Source organism: Ursus americanus, chromosome 14, assembly GCF_024610735.1.
Source record: "Ursus americanus isolate L20-20 chromosome 14, mUrsAme1.1.p, whole genome shotgun sequence".
Classification (NCBI taxonomy): Eukaryota; Metazoa; Chordata; class Mammalia; order Carnivora; family Ursidae; genus Ursus; species Ursus americanus.
Genome location: NC_142140.1, coordinates 71,076,907 through 71,102,048, shown reverse-complemented (window position 1 = coordinate 71,102,048; position 25,142 = coordinate 71,076,907). Strand labels below are relative to the sequence as shown.

Sequence of the window (25,142 nt, the reverse complement as noted above, 5' to 3'; positions counted from 1 at the left end):
AGAATAGAGCTAAGCAGCCTGGAGTTATGGCCCTTCCCCTTCTGTGCCTCAGTTTCCTCATCTGTGAAATGGGGACAGCATAAGACTGCTTTTTAGGGACATGGCGAGGACTAGAGGGGCAAACGAATATAAAGCGCTTGGTCAGGGCCCGGCGTGCAGGACCTACTTGGGGCCTCAGGCCCCTGGGAGTGGGACAGAGCTGGAGGGCCTGCCCAGGGTCCCTGAGCCCCGGCCTCTGCCGTGGCGCAGGGCGGGAACTGTGAGATCTCAGGGAAGAGCGACTCGGACGACTTCCGCCGGCTCCTGGCCGCCATGGAGGTGGTGGGCTTCAGTGGAGAGGACCAGGACAGCATCTTCCGCATCCTGGCGTCTATCCTGCATCTGGGCAATGTCTACTTCGAGAAGTATGAGGTGAGAGAGCCCACAGCCTGCCGTGGGGCCCTGGCGCCCTCAGGACACGGCTCGTCTCCTCAGAGGCTTGGGGGCCACGGATATTTGCCTTTCGGGGTACGCCGCCATGCGCGTTTCCTTTGTTCTCTCCCCCGCCCCCGGCCCCCACCATTGTGGTCGCTCCTCTTTTTTTCTTGTTGATGTATGAGAGCTTTTTACATATGTGAAGGAAACCAACCCTTTGTCCCCCTTGTCATTTGTATTTTGATTTGTATCCAGGTTTTTTTTTTTTCTTGTTTTTTGTTTCTTTCTTTTTCTTTCTTTCTTTCTTTCTTTCTTTCTTTTTTTTTTTTTTTTTTGGTGTTTTGCTTGGTGGTGTGATTGTTCTGTTCTGGTTTGGTTTTTTGCCATGCAGATTTTTAGAATTATTTTCAGGCATTTTATCTGAGAATCTTTTCTTGTATAAATTTTAGACTTTGTATCATTTTTACAGAGATTGATCTCTCCAAAATTGTAACAGTTTTCTCCTATCATTTTTTTCAAAAGTTTTTATGATGTATGTGCGTGTGCACGTTTAATCTTTGGTCCATCGGGAGTTTATCGCAGTAAGGTGTGAGGTCGGAATGCAATTCCTTTTCTTCCATAACTAATCCTGTAATTCGAGAAATACAGATTTATCATGTACTGAATTCTCAGGTATATTTAGGCCTAATTCCTGATTTCCTGTTGTGCTTCATTAACCCACGTATTGTGTGTCTATCCCCACGCTGTTTTGGTTTTTAAAGATTCTATTTGTTTCTTTGAGAGAGAGCACAAGCAGGGGGAGGGGTAGAGGCAGAGGGAAAAGCAGACTCCCTGCTGGGCAGGGAGCCCAACCCGGGGCTCCAACCCAGGACTCCAGGATCATGACCCCAGCCAAAGACAGACACTTAATGGCCTGAGCCACCCAGGTGCCCCTAAAATTCCCCACAGTATTTTGATTATTGTAACTGTAACACATTTCAGTATCTCTCTGGGCCTCTTCACTCCCCATCTATCTCAGAATTTTCCTGGTTTTTCTAGCTTGTGTATGTTTTTTGTATGAACTTTAAACCGCGTTATCTAGTTTAAAACACACTGCTGTTGGTACCGGGCACAGACTGGCGCGCAGGAGACCGCCTCGGTGGTGAGCGCCCGGGAGATCCAGGCCGTGGCGGAGCTGCTGCAGATCTCCCCCGAGGGCCTGCAGAAGGCCATCACCTTCAAAGTGACCGTGAGTCCCCAGGCCCCCCCGGGGCTGTCAGAGCCTCCTGCCAGTGCTTGGACGGCATAGGCTCCTCCCTCCGCCTCCAACGCTCTTCCCTTTCCTACACGTTCTCATCCTTTAAGACCTGATTCAGGCACCCCCCCCCCTTCCAGGGAGCCTCCCCTGAGCCCTGCCTGGGTCATTACCTCCCCCGGGGCTCCCACATCCCCTGGCCCTTTGTCCCTTCCCAAGGCTGATCTCGCTGGGTCTGTCTGCTTATGCCTCTGTCTCCCCCATTAGACCCGCGGCCCTGCCCCCACCAGCAGCACAGGCAGGCAGAAGGGGGATAAGGGTGTTCTGTTCGTGTGCCTGAGACCAGTCCCATGGTCATTCTGGCTCCCTTCTCCATGCCCCCCCAATCTTCGGGGGCTTCCTGGAGGCGGCAGCCAGCCTGCTGTCATTCAGGGGCCTCATCCCTCCCCAGGAGACAATGCGAGAGAAGATCTTCACCCCGCTGACTGTGGAGAGTGCCGTGGATGCCAGGTGAGGCCTTGCTCCTCCCCGCCTAACCCCAGATCCCTGCCCCCACCCCCACACCGTGCCCACCTGCCCCAGCACCTTCTCTGCTCCAGAGACGCCATCGCCAAGGTGTTGTACGCGCTGCTCTTCAGCTGGCTCATCGCCCGGGTCAACGCGCTGGTGTCCCCGCAGCAGGACACGCTGTCCATCGCCATCCTGGATATCTATGGCTTTGAGGTAGGGCTGCACGGGTGGGTGAGGGGCAGGGGACACAAAGCCTCATCTCCCTCCCTTCTCTGCTGACAGCCCCCCCCAGCCCCCTCTTGTCTCCCTCACTCACCCACGAGCACTGCCTGAGGCCACGGAAAGCAGGGAGGGCACAGGGCGGCCAGGGCGGTGAGCGGAGCCCCGGGGGGTGGGGGGGGGACACGTGGGCTACTGGCCATGGAGGGAGCAGGCCCAGCCTCACCACGGCCCGGCAGGACCTGAGCTTCAACAGCTTCGAGCAGCTGTGCATCAACTATGCAAACGAGAACCTTCAGTACCTTTTCAACAAGATCGTGTTCCAAGACGAGCAGGTGTGCACTCCCGCCCCCTCCCGACGGCCCGCGGGCCTCCCCGGAGCCGGATGGCCTCTGGGGCTCTCAAAGGGCAAACCCGAGGTGGCCAGTCCGAGTGGAGGGAAAGGCGTCCTAAGCCGGGACCAGCACATGTGAAGGCCTGCGCTCTGGACGGGGAAGAGGCTGGGTGCTGAGCCGACAGAAGCCCTCTCGGGGGATCCTTCTCTGCCCCGCGACGGGGCTGGCCCAGGCCAAGGGTGGAACGGGGCTCAGAGATGCTTCGTGTTGCCGTCCTGGGGAGCGAGCTTCCTGGCCCGGCCCCTTCAGATGGATCCAGCCTGGGAGGCAGGGTGGATGGGGGGCGGGCAGGGCAGGAGGCTGAGCGCCTGACTCGGGCAGGAGGAGTACATCCGGGAACAGATCGACTGGCGGGAGATCAGCTTTGCCGACAATCAGCCCTGCATCAACCTCATCTCCCTGAAGCCCTACGGCATCCTGCGTATCCTCGATGACCAGTGTTGCTTTCCCCAGGTGAGCCACAGCCGCTGTGTGAGCCCGGTCAGGGGCTCAACGTCTCTGAGCCTTATGTCCTCATCAGGCCTGGGTCCTGCCTCCTTCTCTGCTCTGGCCTGGGGACAGGAGCTCAGGACACCCAACCTAGCAATCACAACCTGGGGTGATAGAGGCTGGTTAGGGGGCTGTGAGTGTCCAGAGGAGGGTACGAGGCTGGGAAGCCAGAGAAGACTTCCCGGAGGAGGTGACCTTGAGGTTGGGCCTCAAACTCTGATTGGAAGACACAAGTGGGGGGGATCCTCTTAAGCCTCCCCACCAGGGCACTGGGCAGCCAGAGGCAGCCATGACTTGCTCCTTCCCAGCGCTCTCTGGAAAGCAGTCCAGGCTGGAGGATTTGCCATTCGCCCGGGAACAGGGTGCCCGGGTCCCCTGCCCACCCTCTGACCCCCGCCTGCCTGCAGGCCACAGACCACACGTTTCTGCAGAAGTGCCATTACCACCACGGCGCCAACCCACTCTACTCCAAGCCCAAGATGCCGCTTCCCGAGTTCACCATCAAACACTACGCAGGCAAAGTCACCTATCAGGTGAGACCCAGGACAGCCCGCACGGCCTCCCGTGCCACAGTCCCCGCAGTTGGAGACAGAAGCACAACGGGGGCTGCAGACACTCCCCCCGGTTCTAGTTCTGGCCCTGCTCACCCTCGGCTGTGTGACCTTGGGAAAATTGCTTTACCTCTCTGAGCCTATCTCGACATCCGCAAAACCCGGATGATAGTGCTGGTCTCCTGTGGTGAATGTGGAAGCCTCCTGGCTGCAGTGGGTGATAATGAGTAGCTATTATCGGTAATGATGCGGTCACTCTGTTATCTCAGACACATTCCTGCCCTGGAGGTGTCTCAGGCCAGGATTCCAAGCTTCTGTCTCCAGCCTTGTTTTCCTCGCCTGGAGGACAGACACAGGACAGTGTCCTCCACTGAGGATGGGGCCAAGACCCAGACCGGTTATGTGAAGCTACGGATAGTGCCGCCTCTCCAGAGGATGGGAAGGGTAGCGGGGGGCAGAAGGGGAGGGGACCATAGCAGGGGGAAGGGTCCAGTACCTCCTAGGACAGATAGGAGACAGAGGCCCGGAGGGGCGGGGCCAGGGTCCCCCAGGGGCTGGGAGCTCCTGACCTGCTGTAGGGAGGAAGGAAGGAGGAGGGGAGCAGACAGACGGATGCACACTGGGGTAGGTTATCCCCTACCCTCTCCTCAGGCTGCATGGGCTCCAACCCGAGCTGCCCCCCTTGATCTCCCTTTGCAGGTACACAAGTTCCTAGACAAGAACCATGACCAGGTACGCCAGGACGTGCTGGATCTCTTTGTGCGGAGCCGGACACGGGTAAGCAAGCCTCTCCTCCTGCCACTCTGCCCTCCCCCCAGCACCCAGCCCATGATCAGGCCCCCTCTCAGTCCAGGAAATGGGGAGGTCCCACTAGGTACCCAGGTGCTGGTCCTGCCTCTGGGGCACCCTACCTCCAGCCAGGCTCTGACCCAAATCTCAACCCTAACTCAGAGTCTTGCCTTGCTCTGTACTTTCTCCGATTCCTGGTCCTGTCCCCTGAAGGGCCATGCCCCTGGCCGGCCCCACTGGATCGCCCTGCCTGTCCCCGGGCCCATCCTGGCCCTGCCCACCCATGCTCTGACCTGCCCTATACCCTCACTGAGTGGTTCTCCCAAATGGCCCTGTTGTTCTCAGCCACCCACCCCATTCTCTGGGCCTCCACCTTCTTCTCTGTCTAATGGGCGCCCTCCTGCTGAGGTCCCTGCCAGAGTTCATGACCATGTGTGTAGGAGCCCAGCTCAGGGCCAGGTGCACAGTCATACTGAAGAAAAAAGTCAGCTCGACCACGGGACAGGTCCCTTGGAAGGTGCTGAGCACCCTGACTTGAGAAGTGTGTAATCCAGGAGGACAGCGGCCTTGCAGAGATGGCAGGGGCCCAGTGGGGTAGTTTTCTGATCCCTCTGGTTTGGAGATTTGACTGTTTTTGTTTTTAACTCCTTTCTCCAACCTCCCCACCTCTATTTCTTCCTTTCTGTCTCTCGGCCCCTACCCCTGGTGTCTCCCTGTGTCTCGGTGCCTCGACCACTGCCCCGGCCTGCTGCCCGCCCCGGCTCAGGTGGTGGCACACCTCTTCTCCAGCCACGCCCCACAGGCTGCCCCTCAGCGCCTGGGCAAGAGCGGCTCCGTCACCCGGCTCCACAAGGCACACACAGTGGCTGCTAAGTTCCAACAGTCGCTCCTGGATCTGGTAGAAAAGATGGAGAGGTGAGCATGCAGGTGGGTGGGCACCCAGACTCACCTCTGACCCACTCCATGACCCTCAGGGGTAAGCACTTCCCTTCTCTGGGGCTTCACACTGCCTTCCTCCCACCCCTGTGCAGGTGTAACCCCTTGTTCGTACGTTGCCTGAAGCCCAACCACAAGAAGGTATGTGATGGCTGAGGTCCCTGAGAGAGCCAAATCCTCTTCCCCATGCTGTGTGACCTGGGGCACGTGGCTGTGCCTCTCTGGACTTCCATTGGCCCAGCGCACTGTGGGGACCGTTTGTCATTGCTAGTGCCCGTGGCACTAGGATGGGCCAGAGTGCAAACTCCCTATCTGGGGCCCTCCTTACAGGAGCCAGGCCTCTTTGAGCCAGATGTGGTAATGGCACAGTTACGCTATTCGGGGGTGCTGGAGACGGTGCGAATCCGCAAGGAGGGCTTTCCAGTGCGCCTGCCTTTCCAGGTGTTCATCGACAGGTACCGCAGTCAGGGTGGTTCTTGAGCTCCACAGATCCTTACCCAACCCCCCCATGGCCCCAGGAAGACGGGACCCAGGCGGGGTGGAGCTTGCCATGCACAGTTGCTCAGGTTGTGTACTATGCAAGATCATTACCTGCTGGCTGTCACAGAGCAGATATATTTATTGTTCCTCATTTTTTCATTGTGTGTGTGTGTGTGTGTGTGTGTGTGTGTGTAGATTCCAGGAATACTTTTAAACTATTGTGACAAGTTTCCAGCAGATGGCAGTAAAGTGTCTTATCCAACTGAAACCACAGGTACCGCTGTCTAGTGGCCCTCAAACACAACCTGCCAGCCAGTGGGGACCTGTGCGTGTCGCTGCTGAGCCGCCTGTGCACGGTCATGCCAAATATGTACCGCGTCGGTGTCAGCAAGGTGAGTCCCACCGCACGTGCAGCCCCTGGAAGCCTCAAGTTCAGGGGCTTCAGAGCTGGAGCCGAGAAAGGAGAAACGCCCCCACTAAAGGTGACTGGCCCGGAGGCAGTGCCGTGGAGCTTGGTCAGTGGCAGGCTAAGCCTGTCTCTGGACCTTTGCTCGGGCGGTTCACGGGCCTAGATCCCCATCGCTGCTCCCCCCACGTGCCCACGCTCGGCCCTCCGGCTCGGCGCCTCACCGCTGGCCGGCCCGCCCTCCTCAGCTGTTCCTCAAGGAGCACCTGCACCAGCTGCTGGAGAGCATGAGGGAGCGCGTCGTGCACCTGGCCGCCCTCACGCTGCAACGCTGCCTCCGCGGCTTCCTCATCCGCCGCCGCTTCCGCTCGCTGCGCGGCCAGATCACCCTGCTGCAGAGCCGGGCCCGGGGCTACCTGGCCAGGTACGGCCCACGGGGGGGCAGGACGCGCCAGAGCCCTGCGGCTGGGGTCGGGACAGGCCATGCCTGAGCGGTGGTGCTAAGCTCCCTGGCCCGGAGGCGCGCAAGCCGAGAGTCGGGCCTCTGCCGGAAGGATGTTCGCACTCTCCACGTCTCCGCGTTGGGATGTCCTGCCCACCTAGCCCCTGGCCCTTGTGATCTTTGCAGCCACGAGGGGCCCCAGCCTGCATCCTAGCCCTGGGACAACAACCCGATGGGATGCGCGTGCTCCGGGCAGTTTCGTCCAGGCCCTGCCACTTAATTTGCTGTGTGACCTCGGCCAAGTCATTGCCCCTCTCTGAGCTCCACAGGGCTCCCATAGTGAACCCCGGGCACCGATACCCGGGCCAGGCTGGCATGGGCATCTGTGCACCTTGGTCGCCCTGTGATCCCAACCCCTGCCCTTCCCATCCCCCCCAGACACTTCTTTCCTCCCCACCCCCAGGCAGCGGTATCAGCAGATGAGGAGGAATCTGGTGAAGTTCCGGTCCCTGGTGCACACGTACACGAACCACCGGCATTACCTCAAGGTGCACGCCCACCCGTCCCCCTGCTCCTGGGAGCCAGGCGGCAGGGGGAGGGAGGGGGCGCTTAGCACCCAGGAGGGGACTGTTGGCCTCAGACAGTCTTGGGTTCGAATCTCCACTCTGCCACTCGCCAGCTGTGACCTTGGCCTTCCCTAGCCTCACTTTCCCCTGCCTGCCCCCCGGAGCTGTGGAGGGGGTTCCGTGAGATGTTGCACGTGAAGGATCTGGCCTGTGCTCGGTTCACAGGGGGGCCTTCGGTAGTCGGGTGGGATGGAATTTGTCGACCTGAGCAGCACTAGATATGTTGCTTGTTGTCATATAAACCAACCACCAGAAAGACAAATGTAGGTCCCGAAGCCTTGACGAGCCTCCTGGCTTGTAGTGAAGGTTTTCTGGAGGGACAGAGGAAGGGATTCCATCACCCTGCCCAGAAATCCTCCTGTGGGTCTTTCCCTTTCCCCGAAATATTACTTCCTCTGCCTCTTGCCGGTCTCTTTCTCGCTCTTTCTCCCTTCCCTTCCTGTTTCTCTGGCCGTATCTTTGCCTCCTCTCTGCCATCACGAGGCACCAGCCACCTTATGCAAGGTGGCTCGGGCTGCCCCCGAGCCTGGGGCCTGCCGTCGCCTCTGCCCACCATTCCGCCGCCTTGACCATCTGCTCTCCTGCAGCTGAGGGCAGAGCGGAGGCTCCGGGCGGAGGAGGCGCGGCTCCGGGAGCTGGAGGTGGGTGCAGGTGCTGGGCGGCAGCAGGGACAAGAAGGGAGGCCGGCAGGTGGGATTTGTGGCAGGCCTGCCCCCTCACTCAGGGCTGTCCCTCCAGGAGCTGAGCAAGCGGGAGGTGGTGGCCGTGGGGCACCTGGAGGTACCCGCTGAGCTGGCGGGACTCTTGCAAGCCGTGGCAGGTCCGTGAGTGCTGGCCGCTGTGTGTGGGGGGGAGTGCGGGCAAGCGCGGGAGTCTGGCACCTCACGCCCCCCCCCCACAGGCCTCAGACCGGCCCGGGTGCCCCAGGTGGCCCCTGTGCGGACTCCCCGGCTCCAGGCCGAGCCCCGTGTCACACTGCCCCTGGACATCAACAACTACCCCATGGCCAAGTTCGTCCGATGCCACTTTAAGGTAAAGGCCGGCGTGGACCCGAGCGGCCCTGGCCAGTGGGCACTGACTGATGCGAACTGACACTGCTGTCAGCCTGGGGCAGCCTCCTGGCCGCGCCCTGTGGCGTGAGCCCCCGAGTCGCTGGATCATGAGGAGTCTGGGGGCTCCGAGGGAGGGCTGGACAGAAGTGGGGGGCCCTCGGGGGCTTAGGAAGTGACCGTTTGCCCACCAGTTGGAACTATTTCAGAAATTTAACAACCGGTCGAGCCATAGGACATCATCCCAGCTCTCGTTTTCCGGCTCTCCAGGGGGCTCAGATGGTCTCCACCCCCAGCCGGCTGACGGCCGTGTTTGCCCCCTTTCAGGCCTCAGTATTCCCATCTACACACTGGGGAAAGGAGCCCTTAGCTCCCTGGCTTGTGCCCCTACCTGGCACAGAGCAGTTTATCCGTATTGCCCATGAGCCCCAGCTCTGGCCCCACGCCCCTGCCCTGTGCCCGCAGGAACCTGCCTTTGGGATGTTGACGGTGCCCCTGAAGACACCCCTCCTGCGGCTGCCGGCAGAGTGCCACGCAGAAGCTGTGAGCGTCTTCAAGTTGGTAAGGGTCCGCCCGGGCCACCTTTGTAGGCCGTGAGGCCCCTGGTCTTGTTGTCCTGGGTCCTCCACTAGCCCAGGCTGTTAAGCCCAGCCCTCTTTGGAGGAAAGACTTCTGTGGGGGGGCGTGGATGGAATCTGGGCTCCACTCTGGGCTAGGGCTAATCCCACTTTGAGGATCGGGAGGCTTTCTTCTCCCAGCTGCCTTCCTGGCAAAGAAGCTACCCCAAGCCTCTGTGGAGCTTCCCAGGGACACGAAGAACAGATCCAGGTCTTCTCCTCGAGGACTTCCTAGCCCGAGGGGGGAGGCAGAGCACACCTGACCAGTGACAACTAACACGGACAGAGGGTTAGGCACGGAGGCTGGGAAGTCTAGCTGGACCCTTAATCTGGCTTTGGACAGAATCAGAGAGGGCTTGCTGTTGGGCGGGGCGGGGGAGGTATTTGAGCTAGACTAGAAGGAGGCGGAATCTGCCAGCCAAGACAGATGGAGAAGGACCAGAGAGAAGAGAAAGTTGATGGAGTCAGAACATATCAATTGATGGAAGTCAGAAGGGCAGAGGCAAGAGGGGGTCGCAAGGCCTTGTCTGCCAGATCCAGAACTTGGATTTCATCCCATGGGCCCCGGGGAGCCAAGGAAGGTGCTTCTGTGGGAGGGGTGTGGTCAGATATGAATGTGAAAAAAGCGCTCTCTGGGGCCTGGAGGGAGCAGGAGGTGAGGGGCTGGCTGGAGGCCGGGGATGCAGGGAGGGGCTGGGGCTGTATGGGGAGCGCTTGTGGAAACTTCATGAGCAGGAGAGAAAAGTCCATATGCCCTTTGGATCTTTTCTCATAGTTGGCACGACCCGCCTGGTCATTTGACACAGGGTATGGCAATTCTATTGTAATGTGGTGGGGGGGCTGTTATATGGGCTTTCCTGGGACACGGGGGAAGGACGTGAGAGGGGCGCGTGTTGGGGGTGGTGGGACCCTGGCAGGAATCACCTTCCAAGGGGCCCAGGAGAGTCTGTCTGTGGCGCAGATCCTGCGTTTCATGGGCGACCCCCACCTGTACGGTGCCCAGGAAAACGTCTTCGGGAACTACATTGTGCAGAAGGGGCTGGCGGCGCCCGAACTCCGGGATGAGATCCTGGCGCAGCTGGCCAACCAGGTGTGGCGCAACCCCAGCGCCCACAATGCCGAGCGGGGCTGGCTCCTACTGGCCACCTGCCTTAGCGGCTTTGCACCGTCCTCGCGTCTCACCAACTACCTGCTCAAGTGAGTGGAACCCGCCAGGGCCAAGGCTTGAGGACGGGGACGCTGGCGTGAGGCCCCGGGAGCGGGATGCCCGAGGTCAGGCCGGGAGTGAGGTCTCTGTGCTTGGAAGCTCAGGCACCGGGGCTGGTCAGGGGCTGGTCTCCGTCTCCACCGGGCTCAGAGCAAGAAACAAGGGCAGGTCTTCACTCTGGCGGGTAGGGCTCAGGCAAAACTGGGTAAAGGACTTGCAGAGCTCAGAGGATGGCCAAGACCAGGGTCTGGGGAATTTGGGGAAAAGATGCTGACCTCTCACATCACGGGAGTAGAGCCAGGGGGTAACGAGCATAGACTCTGGATGCGAGACAGTCTGGGTTCAAATCCCAGCTCAGCCTAGAAAGTGCTAGAAGTGCTCTGTGAGTTTAGTTCTTGTCAGCATCTTGATGATATCCGCGATGATGATGATGCCGGTGCCGCAGGGCTGCGTGAGAAGGGTGATTTGCGAAAGAAAGAGCTCGGGCAGGCTCAGGGTGCAAAGTCCAGCTCGGATACTTGCCTGCTGTGGGACCTGGGGCAAGTCCCTGCCCTTCTCTGGGTCTCTTTCCTCACCTGTGAATTCGGATTGGTAAGAGGACCCAGCTTACAGGGTGGCCGTGAGCCTGAGTGTACAGAGCTTCCCCTGGGCCGGTGGGCCGCTCAGCGGGTCAGTCTTGTGAGTCTGGGGCAGCAGGTTAGGACCACTGCCTTCCTGTGGGCGCAGTTCTGGCTTCCAACCTCTGGTGGCCCTTGTGGGCCTGCTTCACTGCTGCTCCAGCAGCGGGGAGGGAGCCAGAGAGCCACGTGGAGTACGTGCCCCTGGAGGGATCAGTCTTGTTGGGCCTGGGCCAAGTTGAACCCTCCCGGCCATCTCTTGTATAGATGAGAAATTGGAGGCAGGCTCAGAGGGAGTAGATGACCCCCCAGGAGGCTTGATGAAGGGATGGAAAGCAGAGTCTTCCAGAGGCCAAGTTCTTGCCCACACCCTCCTGCAGCCCCCACCTTGTCAATGACCGTTTGCTCCAACAAGCTTTGGTGGGCCTTCCTGGAACCTCTTTGGCCTATCTTTGGACCTCTGTGCTGGCTTAAGATACTTCTGGCTAGCCTGGGACCCTTTCAGCTCAGTTCTGGGACTCTGGGAAAGCCTGAGATCTTTTCAAGTCTAGCCTCAGAACTCTGGGGCTAACCCGAGTCCCTTTCAGCCTAATCCCGGACCTCCGGGCTCTCCCGGAATCCCTTCGGTATCACTCCAGAGCCCTGGACTATAGCCTGGGACCCTTCCGACCTAGCCTCAGAGATAGGGCCTCCTCAGCTTCACCTTAGAGCTCGGGGCTAGCCTGGGCCTCCCTCAGACTGGACTGAGAATCCCCCTCTGTCACGGGCTAGCCACAGACCCCTCTTCATCCTGGCTCCAACTCCGACCCATCAGGTTCGTGTCTGACTATGGGCGGAACGGCTTCCAGGCTGTGTGTCAGCACCGCCTCATGCAGGCCATGGGCCGGGCCCAACAGCAGGGCTCTGGGGCTGCCCGCACCTTCCCCCCGACCCGGCTCGAGTGGAGAGCAACCCAGGAGAAGGCCAGCATGGCGCTGGATGTGGGCTGCTTCAATGGTGAGCTGTCCTCTCCCCACTGGAGTCAGCAGGCCCCAGTATGCCCCAGGGATCAGGAGAAGCTGGAGGGGGGCGGGGGGGCTCTCTGGGTGTGGCTCAGGGGGAAAAAGGTCAGCACGCAGGCATGGGGGCTGGACCTGGAATGGGGGAAGGCAGCTGGGGCAGGGAGGGTGCAGACCCAGGGTCCAGAGCAAGAGTGGGGAGGCAGGCGGGGAAATGGCCGAACTGGGCCGCTGATGCATCCTGCCTGAGCCTAGCACCTGCCGCTGCCCCAGGCGACCAGTTCTCCTGCCCAGTGCACTCCTGGAGTACAGGGGAAGAGGTGGCTGGAGACATTCTGAAGCACAGGTTGGCTCCTGGAAGGCCCCACCCAGCACACCCTTGTGTACCCGGGAAGGAGGGAGGGGGAGGGGCAGGAGACCGGACACCTCCCCACCACCACCGTGGGGTCCACTCTGGTCATGCCGGGGGTCTGGCTCGTGCTCCACGGTTTCTCCAGGCAGTACCTGTTGGCTCCATCCCTCATCTCTGCCCCTCCGTGTGCTGTCACCAGGGGGCTGGCAGATGGCTGGCGGGGCTGGACAGTGGCCATGAAGAGTGGGGTCCAGTGGGCAGAGCTGGCAGGCCACGACTACGTGCTGGACCTGGTGTCCGACCTTGAGCTGCTCGGGGACTTCCCGAGACAGAAGTCGTACTTCATCGTGGGTGCAGAAGGGCCTGTGGCCGGCAGGGGAGGCCCCAGAGCGTAGGTGGCTACCCGGGCCCTTTACGCAGATGGCCTCTCCTCGCAGACGGCTTTTCTCCTAGCTGCTGGTTCGGAGCTGAGTTCTAAACCTAAACTTTGAGTAACCTGTACACCCGGTGTGGGGCTCGCACTCACAACCCCAAGATCAAGAGTCAGATGCTTGGCTGACCAGCCAGGCTCCCCCTGAGGGCCCACCTTTAAAGGGAGAGAGTCACCCATTTCCAGAGCCCAGAGGAGAATGTGGTGGTGATGGGGGTGATTCTGGGAGGGCCATGATCTCTCGGGAGGCCCGGTGCTCCATAATCCCCTTCCCTACAGGCTGTTTGGGAACAGCTGGGACTCAGATGAGGACATGCCCACCGGACCCCAGTCCCAGGGACACGCGCCCAAAGTGGCTGACTCCGATGGGTACTGCAGCCACAACGAGGATGGTACAAATGGGGAGACTGGGGCCCAGAGAGGGACAGCGACCCACCAAGGTCAACCAGCAGCGGCCACGGTCTCTGGTGGGGAGGGATCCTGGGGGCTGTGTGGGGTGATCAGCAGGAGAAAAGAACTTGGCTTTTGTGTCCCCCATCCCCCCAACCAGACTCAGACAGCCTGGGAGAACCCTCTGTGCCCCACAAGGGACTGGACGGCTACCTGGACAGCCTCTTCGACCCCGTGCTGTCCTACGGGGACGCGGTAGGGATGGGGGGTGTTTGCAGACAGCTGGGACCACGTGTGCACACCAAGTCACATACCCACAGAGTGACACGGGAGCCACTCACAGCCAGAGCCAGGGGGTGGCATGTCTCGTCTGGGTCTCTGCTGGGGGCCCAGCAAAGGATGAGGGTGTCCTCATGGCTAGGGATGCTCCTGGCTGACCCCAGAAGGACCCGCAGCTAAAGGTCCAGGGCCCTTCCTCCCCCTCCGGTGGGAGCCAGCCCCCTCAGGCACCCTTGCTCATTCTGGGAACTCCCAGGAGCCCCTCCATGGCATGATGTGGGCCCCAAGCAGGGCACAGCGCCTTTGGAACCTGTTTCCTCACCGTGGGAGGGGGTAACGGGTTTTGGGAGTTTGTAAGGCTGCAAGGGATTACTGACTGGGCTGCTGCAAGAGCAGAGGCTGGGCATAGAGCAGACATGAGGCTGGCGGGAGGCCCTGGGGACACAGGAGGTGGCCAGTGTCAGGTGCCCGTTACCTTGGAACCTTGGGAGTATGACAGTGACACTTGAGCCACCTGCCGCCCCCAGGACCTGGAGAAGCCAACAGCCATTGCCTACCGCATGAAAGGGGGAGGCCAGCCTGGTGGCAGCGGCAGCAGCAGCACTGAAGATCCCCCCAGGAGACCCCCAGAGCCAAAGCCAAAGCCAAGTCAGTGCCTGTCCCCAGGGTGGTTCCAGGGTTGGGCGAGGTGAGGGGGGCCCCCCTGCTGGTTCTCGGGGCTCCTTCACCTGCTAGGATAGAGGCAGCCACAGGCCGCCTGGTGGGGGCGAGACAGCGGCAGGGTGGGCGTTAGCTAGGGAATTCCCATGTCCCTCCATCTTCCGCCCCTGGGGATCCACGTCCTCTGACTCGGCGCCCCCCCAGTCCCAGGCCTGGATGCGTCCACGCTGGCTCTGCAGCAAGCCTTCATCCACAAGCAGGCCGTCCTCCTGGTGAGTGCCCGATGGGCTGCAGGAGGTGCCCTGAGCGCGGGCCTGCCCGGTCACCACCACCGCCTCTCCACAGGCCCGGGAGATGACCCTGCAGGCCATGGCGCTCCAGCAGCAGCCCCCGAGTCCCACCCCAAGGCCCTTGCCCCTGGAGGTGAGCCTGGCCTGCCCAGGTGAGCGCTGTGCTGCTCCGGGGCATTGTTGTGCCTCTCTGGGGCAGTAGCCCCGCAGCCCGTCCTGGGCAGACACGGGGTCCCTGAGAACAGGCCGGTGTGTCCCAGGAAGCACCCCCTACCCCCTGTTCTCTGCAGAAACCCCTCGCGCCAGAGGCACGGCTGAAGTTTGTGGGCACTGGACCCCCAGCCAAGCCTGTGCTCCTGCGCTCCACTCCAAAGCCTCTGTCCCCAGCCCCTCTGGCCAAGGCCCCCAGACCCTCCACCAAGCCCGTGGCCGCCCCCATTCTAGCTCAGGACCGGGTTTGTCCAGAAACCAGTGAGTGTCCTATCCCAGCGGGGGCAGGGGGCTACCCCGGACAGGACTGGGAGTGTAGCTGTGTCCCCTGTGGCCTCACCCTGTCCCCCACCCCTCGCCCACAGCTTCGCCCTGCCCGGATCTGGTCCGGTATTCAACGCTCAACTCGGAGCACTTCCCGCAGCCCACACAGCAGATCAAGAACATCGTGAGGCAGTACCAGCAGCCGCCCCGGGGAGGCCGGCCCGAGGCCCTCAGGTCAGCTCTGCCCCCATCCCAGCCCTCCAGCCCTCTGGATGCGTGGCCTGCTCACCGTGGGGCCACCAGCCGTGCGGCCATGCAGCTGGGTAGCAGCCCCCAGCCCAGCACCGTTCAGGGAGTGAGTTTGCTCACACGATGATCTGGAGGAGCCCTTCGGCCAGAGAAAGGCCTAGACTGCTGCTCTCTAGGTCGTGCTGTGTGACCTCAGGCCAGTCTCTGATCCGCTCTGGGTGCTCACGTGTAACGATGGGGTGGGGGGTGGAGGAACAGGTTCCCTATTATAGGAACTTAGTGCTGGGAAGAAGAAACTCCTGTTCAATCCACCAGGAAGGACGGCGGAAAGGTGTTTGTGAAGCGGCCAGACCCCCACGAGGAGGCGCTGAGGATCCTTCAGGGGCATATGAGCCACGCAGCAGCGGCCTCTGGCAGCCAGGTGAGGGGCACTTTCTGGCTGGGGCCCGTCGGGACAGAAGACAAAGCGGGGCCCTGGAGTCTCTCAGAAATCAGCTGCCCCTATAAGCTGCTGCCCCTGCCGCTGCCCCCGTCCCAGGGCCCCCCTGAGCACTCTTTTGTGGTGGGGACAGGTGCCCAGAGAGGCCGTGGCCTTGGTAAAGCCGGTGACCAGCACACCAAGGCCATCCATGGGACCCACACCAGGTGAGGGGCCAAGAGGGAGGGAGGGAGGGAGGGGCATGAGGGTCCAAGTGTAGGAGTAAGCCTGTGCGAGCACAGGGGAGTCCTGGTCTGTGTGTCGGTGGCACGTGTGTGTCTGTCCCTGAGCCCACGTGGACCTACTGTGTGCACATTTGTGTAAGTGTATCAGCACTTCAATAACACTGATTTCAGGCCCCACCCACTCTGGCCTCACGAAATCCTCACGAAAACCCTTTAAGGAAGTACCGTTTTTGTCTCTACGTTACAGATGGGAAAACAGACACAGGTGAAGTGACTTGCCCAAGGTCACACAGTTCAAACGTGTCAGACCAGGGACATAAACTCAGCCCTCCTAGCCTCACAATTGCAACCCTAATCTCTATGTCCTGTGCCTCATGGCAACCACAGTGTATCTTAAAAGATACAAATCAGCTTACGTCATGTCCCTGCCAAAAACCCTCCCATGACTCCCAGGATGAACTCCAGACTTCTCACCATGGCCTCTGAGACCCTGTATGATCTGCCCACCTCCCCAACCTCATCCCTTCCCACTCTCCCTTTGGCATACTCTGTTCCTGGAACACAGCGAGCCCACTCCTACCCCAGGGCCTTTGCACTTGCTGTACCTAGAATGCTCTTTCCCAAAAGATCTTTGCATGCCTGGCCCGTCCCATCATTCGGGTCTTAGCTCAGTGTCATCTCAGAGAGGTATGCCAGATCACGGAGACTGAAGGACCCTTACAGACCAGCCCCTAGACTTTTTCCAAAGTAGCCCAGATTTATTTCCATCCCAGCTCCTAGAACTGAGAGCTTTGTTATTTGTCTGTTCTGTCAACAACTGCCACAAGACTCAACACAAAGGCAGGCACCTTGTCTCTACTGTTCATCCCCAGCCTCTAGCACAGGTAATCTATATATGAAGGATTGAGCCAGGGCTGAGCTGTATGATTGTGCATGTGACCTCGTGATTGGTGTGTCTGCAGCCGGGGATGTGTGGACCGCTTAGCCCCAGCCCCCTCCCTGACAAGAGGTCGCCCCCACTCCCCTTCCTCATCAGCCCTGCCTCTCTCACTCATGCCTCTCCAACTCGCTGTGCTCCCCAGTGCCGCCTTCGCGGTCGCTGGAGCCCCTTGAGGAAGCCCTGCAGACGCAGCTGCACCGCCTAGTGAACCCCAACTTCTATGGCTACCAGGACGCCCCCTGGCGGATCTTCTTGCGCAAAGAGGTGCCTGGCCCGGCGGAAGCCCAGGGAGGGGCTACAGGGGGCAGGGAGGAGGGGCGGGGCACAAGAACGTGGTCTGCGCTAGGGGGCGGAGTCAGAGCCAGAGCCAGGGGCCCTGGTGGTTTGCCGCCGGCTGTATCCAGGGGGTGGCGCCAGGTGTGAGGCAAAGTGAGGGGACTATCCCAAGGGTCTCACTGGAGCCCCCATCCCACAGGTGTTTTACCCCAAGGACAGCTACAGCCACCCTGTGCAGCTAGACCTCTTGTTCCGGCAGGTGAGGTCTTCTCTTCCCTTTCTGCCTCAGTGTACTCATCAGGGTAATGGGTAGGTAGACTAGCTATCTGCAAATTTCACTTCTGTACTCTTGGGTTTGGGGTCCTTGACCACAGTGAGGATGGGAAGCTGTTCTACTGAATTTCCCACCCTCATGGACAAGGTCAGCAAGCTCACAATTTGATTTAACCAGACACACCATTTGTCTGGGTTCGATGGGACTCAGAAGTCAAATCCCAGCCCGAGCACATAGAGGAGGAAGCTACGGCCCAGGGGGGTGGCATGGGTTGTAGAAGAGAGGAGAAAGGAGAGGGGCGTTTGTAAATGGCATCTGAGTCACACAGATGACCCCACTGGTGCAGAAATAGGACCCTCCGCGTTCCTACTCCCACTAGAACAGTCCAGCCTGGGTTCCCAGCTGGGGGAGTCTCACCAGCCACCCGCACTGAGGCTCATTCCCACAGATCCTCCATGACACGCTCTCCGAGGCCTGCTTGCGCATCTCCGAGGACGAGAGGCTGAAGATGAAGGCCCTGTTTGGTACCGCAGGGGGAGGGAAGGGACACGGATGGGGCAGCCAGCTAGAGTCAGGCCACCCTTTCCCAGAGGGAGACGGGGGCGGACGAACCCAGCCCCGTTTGCCTCCTTGCTCTGCTTCTGGCCTCTTCCCTGGCCAGGTGCCAGGCTGCGTTCACACTGCCTGACACACCGTGTGGCCCTAGCCATCCTGTCTGTCCGTGGATCTTGGTTTCCCCGTGTAGACGCTGAGAACACACTGTTCTAATACCTTCTTGCCGGGTGGCAGCCTCTCTCCCTGCAATGTGGGCTGGCAGGGGAGGTGACGGAGGGTTCTGACCTCATCCGGCATCCTTTAGCCCAGAACCAACTGGACACACAGCGGCCCCTGGCAACGGAGAGCGTGAAGCGGGCCGTGGTCAGCACCGCACGCGACAGCTGGGAGGTCTACTTCTCCCGCCTCTTCCCCGCCACGGTGCGAGCTCCCTGCCGGCTCCCACTCACCCAGGGGCTTCAGGGAGGAGGCTAGAAGACTGTCATGTGCCCCTTATCCCTACCCCAGGGCAGCGTGGGCACCGGCGTGCAGATCCTCGCCGTGTCCCACACAGGCATCAAGCTCCTGCGGATGGGCAAGGGCAGCCGGGAGGCTGGTGGACAGCTGCAGGTTCTGCGCACGTACAGGTGAGCCGCGGGCAGCGGGTGGTGGGCGGGTGAGACCGGGCCTGGCTGGAAATGGGCATGGGCAGCAGAAGCATCTCCTTCCCGACTCTCCCCAGCCCACTGCCAAGCGCCTGTGACATGCCAGGCTCTGTGGCAAGCCCTTTAAGCAAGTCCATTTTACAGACGTGGAAACTGAGGCTCAGGGAGAGAAGTGGCTTGTCTCAGGTCACACAGCCAGGAAGCGGATGAGCTAGAAGCCCGCTACCCTGTCCTGCCTCTTAGACAACACGCCAGCCCCGCCCTCCCCAGAGCTCACTGTGCAGTGGGGGCGTCTCTGTGGTGAACAGCCGAGTTTTGTTGCAGCCGGGAAGGGCAAGGGTGCTCTGGCATGAGACCTCACTGAGTCCTTGAACCCCTCCCCTGCCAGCAGCCCCTTTCGTCCTCTGTCCCACAAGGACAGGGATAGAGCCTCGCTCACCGGTTGCATGAAAGCTCCTTGCTTTGAAAGATGCAGAGAATTTGGTCAGTGGGTGAACGAGATACATTTGTGTGGGCAAGATCTGGGGGGCTGGATTAAGAGACAAAAAAAAAAAAAAAGCAAGGCAAAGGGTAGTGAGGGCCGGAGGGTGAGTTCACAGGGTGCTGGGAAATGGTCCAGAGCCACAGGCAGGATGGGGAGGGGAAGCTGGGCAAGCTCCCTGGCCCTGGTGGCAGGGGGCTCGGGAAGGGCTGGGCTTTGGGAATGGAACGCAGAGGCAGGAGCAGGGGGAGCGGGAGGGGTAGGGAGGAAGGTGCACTCTGGCCGAGGAGCCCTGCCTGAATGCCGCTTTCCCATTCTCCAGCTTTGCCGATATCCTGTTTGTGACCATCCCCTCCCGGAACATGCTGGAGTTCAACCTGGCCAGCGAGAAGGTCATCCTCTTCTCAGCCCGAGCTCACCAGGTCAAGACCCTGGTGGACGACTTCATCCTGGAGCTGAAGAAGGTCAGGGTCCTCCTACGGATGTCCCCTCCTCGAGGGCCCGGGGCGGAGAACAGGGCTCTCCTGTGCTGTGGACACACCGGCCACGCCTGCCTGGGAAGTATGGCTGCTAGGGGGTGGGGGGGTCCACAGACTGTTGCCATCTTTCAGGCCTTTGCAGAGGCCGTGCCAGCCTTCCACCTGGGACACTGTTGCCACTTTTGCCGGCTCCTTCAAAAGCCCCTCATCACGGCTGTCACAGCACCTCCCCCAAGCTCCAGGGCGAGTGCCCCTCGGCCTCCCACAGCCTCCCTGCCTCCTGACTGGGCAGCCTCAGGCCCAGCAGCTGGCCTCAGTGGGGCAGCTTGGGTGAGGGATGGGGTGGGCAAGGCCCATGCCTGTGCTCTGACGGCCGCCTGTGTGCATCGGACTCCCGGCTCCCGTCCTTTACAAGGCACCCCTTCGATGGGCAGAGCATCCTTCCCTCTCTCACCTGTGGGATGTTCCCTTCCCCAGGAGTCAGGGAGGAGAACCTGTGGATGAGAGGAGCTGGGGCGTGGCCCCAGGCTTCTGGGAGGAGGGTGATGGGACCGCAGCCCCTTACCCTGCCCCTGGCTGACCCAGGACTCCGACTACGTGGTCGCGGTGAGGAACTTCCTGCCCGAAGACCCGGCACTGCTGGCCTTCCATAAGGGCGACATCATCCACCTGCAGCCCCTGGAGCCTCCCCGAATGGGTCAGGGCCGTGGGACACAGGGCGGACGGGAGGCGGAGGCTGGGCCAGGGGCCTCCCTGGCAGGTGCTGACGTTGGCTTGACCCCCAGGCTACAGTGCCGGCTGCGTGGTCCGCAAGAAGGTCGTGTACCTGGAGGAACTGCGGCGCAGAGGCCCCGACTTCGGTGGATACCCCTGGGTCCCCCCCGTCCAGCCTCCAGGCCTCCCAAATCTGGAAACCCTAAGCAGCTCTGCCTGGCTCCAGGGACTCACACCGCACATGCTCAGCGGGGCTCTCTCGGTGCCCCAGAGGCGTCTGGCCTGGCCAGGCCTTCTCGTGCATCTGCTTCGGCCCAGTCAGTGCCTCCTGGCGGCTGCCTAGCCCGGCCCCCTGTCTGCAGACCGCGCTGAGGGCTCTCTGAGCGTTGGTGTTCCCATGTATGCGGGCTGGGTCTCTCTCTACCCCAGAGTTTACAAGCACCATGTTTTCGGTGCCACCTGCCACTGAGGGAATGCCTTCCCTTTCCCTGTGTCCTTATCTGCAGATGGGCTCCACGGCCTGCATGCCTCCCTCACAGACCGGGCAGCGTCAGGAAGGTGCTCGTTATCCCTAGAGGGGCCCCTTAGTCCCTTCTGTTTGTCTCAGAGCCCTTACCTGCCCCTTAGGCTGGAGGTTCGGGACCATCCACGGGCGCGTGGGCCGCTTCCCTTCGGAGCTGGTGCAGCCTGCGGCCGCCCCCGATTTCCTACAGTTGCCAGCCGAGCCGGGCCGGGGCAGGGCCGCGGCCGTGGCCGCTGCCGTGGCCTCCACCGCTGCTGCATGGGAGGTGGGCCGCAGGAGGGAGGTGAGACTGGCAGGGCCGGCCCTGGGGCTGAGATGGCGAGGGCTGCTCAGCCTGATGTTGGAGGCGGACGGGGAGCAAGGTCAGCCAAGGGTGTGGCCAGTCCCAGGACAGAGCGAACCTTGTAGGGCTAGCCAGCTGTGTGACCCAAGGGATGTGACCAGAGATGGTTGGAGGTGTGGCCAAATGGGGTCGGGATGGAGGGGGTCAGCAGAAGGATTGTGATGAGGCCCATGGGGCGGGACCAGACAAATGGGGCAGGGTCAGGCGTGTGGAATGGAGCTAGCGAGGAGTGGGGTGAGGTAAAACTGAGAAGCAAAGGGCAAGGTCACCAGGACCAAGCAGCTGGGGATGCTGAGATAGGGGTGTGGCCAGGTGCAGCAGGGGGCGGGGTCAGCTGGGCCTGTGGGAGGTATGACCAGGTGGAAGGTGCCAGGACTATCGAATCGAATGGGGGTGGGTCTAGGTGGGTGAAGGTTAGGGGCAGCATGAGAGGATCTGGACAGAGTCAGCCTGGGGTCAGTTATGGCAGTTTTGAGCATGACCAGGTGTGGCAAGACAGGACCTCTTAGCTCTGGCCGTCCTGCAGGGCCCCCCGGTCAGGGCTGGCTCCCCTGACCGTGCAGAGGACGGCCTGACTCTCCCCCCATACTCGATGCTTGAGTTTGCCCAGAAGTATTTCCGAGACCCTCAGAGGAGACCCCAGTGAGTGGTGGCCCCACCCCTTATCCCCACTCTTCCAAAGGTCCTTCTGGGGCTCCTTGCAGCCATCCAGGTGGGGACACCCCACTTCTGATGGGGGGATGAGAAACCACCCTGATGCGAGGTCTACCTGCAGCCTCCGTTTCCGGGAGCCTTCCTGCCTGGTTGACTGACACTGGGTCAAGAACCTTCTGGGTGGAAAGGGGATGTAGCCAGAGGCTCAGAGGCAAGACAAGTCAGTAGCATCTATCTCCTGTTGCAGGGATGGCCTTCGGCTAAAATCCAAGGACGGCCGGGAGTCCAGAACCTTGGAAGACATCCTTTGCTTCACCAAGGTGTCCAGCGCCAGGCCTGTTTCCCCATCTGGAAAATGGTGATGCGGGAGCCTCCTCCCAGGCCCCTCGAGCAAACAGCCTTGTCCTCAGTGGGACCCCTCCCAGCTCTCAGACCCCAAGGGCCTGATTCCTCCCAGGGGCAGCTTCTGTCCCCATTGCCAAGCAAGCCTGGCGCCTTTTTTGCGATGTGGACTCTCCCGTCGTAAGACGGGAGACACCACCCAGCCCTCCTCTTTCCGACTTGTCCTTCTACTGTCATGACACGACTCCCCTTCCTCCCCTCACAGACCCCGCTCCAGGACTCTCTCATCGAGCTCAGCGACAGCAGCCTCAACAAGATGGCCACCGACATGTTCCTAGGTGTGCGGGTGGGATGGGACCGCGGCCAGGGCTGTGGGAGCCAGGTGGGATCCAGCACCGCGTGACCCTTGCTCATCCCCCCCGCCGGTCCTAAGAGGCTTCCCCCCCGCCTCAGCTCAGACCTGGGGCCCCATTAAAGGAAGAGGAACCCCCAGCTGCCTTGGGCCATACCCTCCCAGGGTTGGACCCAACCTTGGGGTGCCCTGGGGTGAGTGGGCAGCTGGGTGTCTGGTGGCCTGAGTGGGACAAGTCTTTCCTGTAGCTGTGATGAGGTTCATGGGCGATGCCCCGCTGAAGGGCCAGAGCGAACTAGACGTGCTTTACACCCTCCTGAAGGTCAGTTCTGCAGACTTTGCCGGATGCTCCCTTTCCTGCTCGTGTGGCTCAGTTTCCCCATCTGTCAGCCAAAGTTGCAGGACATTGGGGTGGGAAGCCCCAAACGGGGTGCATCCTGCAGGTGGGGAGGGGGCTGGGGAAGGGACTCCAGGCCTTTCTCCAAGGGCACACCCTGTTCTTCTGTGGCTGGCGTGTGGCATGGGCCCTGGCACGCGACCTGGCCTGCCCTCCTCTAGCTGTGTGGGGACCATGAAGTCATGCGGGATGAGTGTTACTGCCAAGTTGTGAAGCAGATCACGGACAACACCAGCACCAAGCCGTGAGTGAGCTGGGCCTTCCTCTGCGCCCTAGTCGCCACGCTGTGCCCTCCCTCCAGGACGGGCCGGTTTAGCCTCTCACCCCCCACCCAGGTCTTCCCTCCTGATTCTCTCCCCCTCATCCTCTTCCTCACCCGGTAGCTAGAGTACATGGGTTTGGAATTGCTTGGTCCGGGACAAGCCGCTGCTGCTCTCTGAGACTCACTTGCCTCACCTGTAAAATGGCAGTGATAATGGGTTAAGTCCCAGATCTTGGTTGCAACTGACAGAAACCCAGTTCAAGCTGGTTTAAGCAAAAGAGGGTTCAGGTGACCGAAAAGCCCAAGTATGGCTTCAGGTATGGCTGGATCCAGGTGTCATTGGGAAGCCGGCTTTCTCTATAGTCTAGCTCTCTTTTTCTCTGTGTTGACAGTGTTCTTAAGTAATATCTCCCACCCACTGACAAGATACCAGCTCTGGGGGGACATTTTCCAGTTCAGTAACCTTAGGGAAAGCAAGATTGATCCGATACTATAGCAGAAATTCCCAAATCCAGTCTTTTTGGCTTGAGTTGGTCCCATGCCCATCCCTGAGCCAACCACAATGGCTGGAGGATACGGAGCTTTGACTGGCTAGGACTGGATCAAATTTTTGTCTCCCAGCCAATCACCATATCCAAAGGACAGCTGACCTCTAATTGGCCAGAATTGGATCAGCACGGCTTTGGGCCCCCCGCCCCCGCCCTCCTCTCCTGGGCCGGGGAGCACCCTCCGCAAACAGGAGCGGCCTGAGAGCCAGAGCCGTCCAGCCCCATCCCAGGAGACTCCTGGCGTGGCACTCCAGGGCTGCCCGGTGAGGTGGCCCTGTGTGCGTGTCCCCACAGGGACAGCTGCCAGCGAGGCTGGAGGTTGCTGTATATCGTGGCTGCCTACCACAGCTGCTCCGAGGTCCTCCAGCCACACCTCGTTCGCTTCCTCCAGGATGTGAGCCGGACTCCAGGCCTGCCCTTCCAAGGTGAGGGGCCAGTGAGTGGTGGCTCTGGGTAGTGAGCACGTGGAAGCGATTTCTAGGTGGGCCGAGTGGCAGGAGCAAAGGCCTGGAGGTGGGACTGTGCAGGATGTGGGAGAAGGAAGGAGGTAGCAGGGGCCTGGAGTGCTGGGTGAGGCCCTGTTTCTCTGGCCATTGCCAATCAACAAGGGTCTTGAGTGGGTCTGGGGAGGGGTGAGACCCAGCTGGTGGCAGGGTCTCGGGCTTTCCCTCCTTGGAATCTGGAGGAAAGGGGCCAGTCCTCAGCCCCACCCCCACCCTTGTTTCCAGAGCAACCCCTGGGTTCCCCCTAAGAAAAAGGTTAGGGCGGTGTGGTCATCATGGCAGTCATGAAGGAGATAGAGCACCTCACTTTGTCTGCCCCCGAGTACTCCTCTTTGATTTAGTTAACATTCCCAGACTCCAAGATGAATAGACCTAGCTACGCCCCCCTGCCCCTGAAGAAGGGCTCCCAGATCCACGGAGGCAGCAGAATGTGCCCAGAAGTCTGGCCTTCACTTCCTCCCCAGGGCAGAGTGAGGTCACTCTTTCACCCAGAGAAACGGACGGTGGAGTCTTGTGCACAGGACTCTGGGTGAGGGAGGGTGGTTGGCAAGGGGGTCCCAGCTCCCAGGGTCACAGACGCATCACCAGGGGACATACCCCCCCCCAGTCAACAGCTGGAGGTGACAGCTATTTCCAACGCTCATAGGTAGCCGAGGGGACTGTGGGCTAGACAAAAGGCTTTAACCACATGGGATATGGGTTCGAATTCAGCTCTTCTACTGCAGCTCTCGAGCTTGGGCAAATCCCTGCCCCTCTCGGGGACTGTTTCCTCAGCTACCACGTGGGAGAGTAAACGTCCCATAGGTTGTGGAGAGAAACCAGCGGGCTCGTGGCTGGTGGCCGGAGGAGCCTCTTTCTCTCACTGCCTACCCAGGGCAAGGCCTTGCCTCCCTGTCTCTGCAGGGATTGCCAAGGCGTGTGAGCAGAATCTTCAGAAAACCTTGCGCTTCGGTGGCCGCGTGGAGCTCCCCAGCAGCATGGAGCTTCGGGCCATGCTGGTGAGTGTGGGGTGGGGTCTGGAGGAGCGTGAAATAGGAGCCCCGCTCAGAGACCCTGTGGGCACTCAGTGTTCACGAGCGTTCCCGCCCA

General features: G+C 60.7%; 1 protein-coding gene across 1 annotated transcript in view; it reads left to right on the top strand.

Annotated features, from left to right (window-relative positions):
- Positions 1–297: 297 nt before the first annotated feature.
- Positions 298–25,142, top strand: part of MYO15A (myosin XVA) — a 34,317-nt gene continuing 9,472 nt past the window's right edge. The window contains exons 1-47 of the mRNA XM_045778228.2: positions 298–411; positions 1,529–1,642; positions 2,100–2,158; positions 2,248–2,371; positions 2,617–2,712; positions 3,094–3,225; positions 3,669–3,794; positions 4,512–4,589; positions 5,368–5,516; positions 5,633–5,678; positions 5,868–5,992; positions 6,292–6,409; positions 6,672–6,847; positions 7,329–7,413; positions 8,079–8,132; positions 8,230–8,311; positions 8,393–8,523; positions 9,006–9,101; positions 10,119–10,354; positions 11,796–11,977; positions 12,253–12,325; positions 12,531–12,722; positions 13,041–13,201; positions 13,312–13,406; positions 13,958–14,078; positions 14,295–14,362; positions 14,436–14,513; positions 14,671–14,851; positions 14,956–15,088; positions 15,419–15,524; positions 15,676–15,748; positions 16,849–16,970; positions 17,182–17,241; positions 17,705–17,780; positions 18,116–18,231; positions 18,319–18,437; positions 19,259–19,400; positions 20,001–20,112; positions 20,201–20,275; positions 20,757–20,935; positions 21,522–21,637; positions 21,897–21,969; positions 22,257–22,329; positions 22,592–22,665; positions 22,902–22,984; positions 23,845–23,975; positions 24,957–25,051. Coding sequence (XP_045634184.2) covers positions 313–411; positions 1,529–1,642; positions 2,100–2,158; positions 2,248–2,371; positions 2,617–2,712; positions 3,094–3,225; positions 3,669–3,794; positions 4,512–4,589; positions 5,368–5,516; positions 5,633–5,678; positions 5,868–5,992; positions 6,292–6,409; positions 6,672–6,847; positions 7,329–7,413; positions 8,079–8,132; positions 8,230–8,311; positions 8,393–8,523; positions 9,006–9,101; positions 10,119–10,354; positions 11,796–11,977; positions 12,253–12,325; positions 12,531–12,722; positions 13,041–13,201; positions 13,312–13,406; positions 13,958–14,078; positions 14,295–14,362; positions 14,436–14,513; positions 14,671–14,851; positions 14,956–15,088; positions 15,419–15,524; positions 15,676–15,748; positions 16,849–16,970; positions 17,182–17,241; positions 17,705–17,780; positions 18,116–18,231; positions 18,319–18,437; positions 19,259–19,400; positions 20,001–20,112; positions 20,201–20,275; positions 20,757–20,935; positions 21,522–21,637; positions 21,897–21,969; positions 22,257–22,329; positions 22,592–22,665; positions 22,902–22,984; positions 23,845–23,975; positions 24,957–25,051 — 5,235 coding nt within the window. The 5' untranslated portion in view covers positions 298–312. The remainder of the gene's footprint in view (positions 412–1,528; positions 1,643–2,099; positions 2,159–2,247; positions 2,372–2,616; positions 2,713–3,093; positions 3,226–3,668; positions 3,795–4,511; positions 4,590–5,367; positions 5,517–5,632; positions 5,679–5,867; positions 5,993–6,291; positions 6,410–6,671; positions 6,848–7,328; positions 7,414–8,078; positions 8,133–8,229; positions 8,312–8,392; positions 8,524–9,005; positions 9,102–10,118; positions 10,355–11,795; positions 11,978–12,252; positions 12,326–12,530; positions 12,723–13,040; positions 13,202–13,311; positions 13,407–13,957; positions 14,079–14,294; positions 14,363–14,435; positions 14,514–14,670; positions 14,852–14,955; positions 15,089–15,418; positions 15,525–15,675; positions 15,749–16,848; positions 16,971–17,181; positions 17,242–17,704; positions 17,781–18,115; positions 18,232–18,318; positions 18,438–19,258; positions 19,401–20,000; positions 20,113–20,200; positions 20,276–20,756; positions 20,936–21,521; positions 21,638–21,896; positions 21,970–22,256; positions 22,330–22,591; positions 22,666–22,901; positions 22,985–23,844; positions 23,976–24,956; positions 25,052–25,142) is intronic.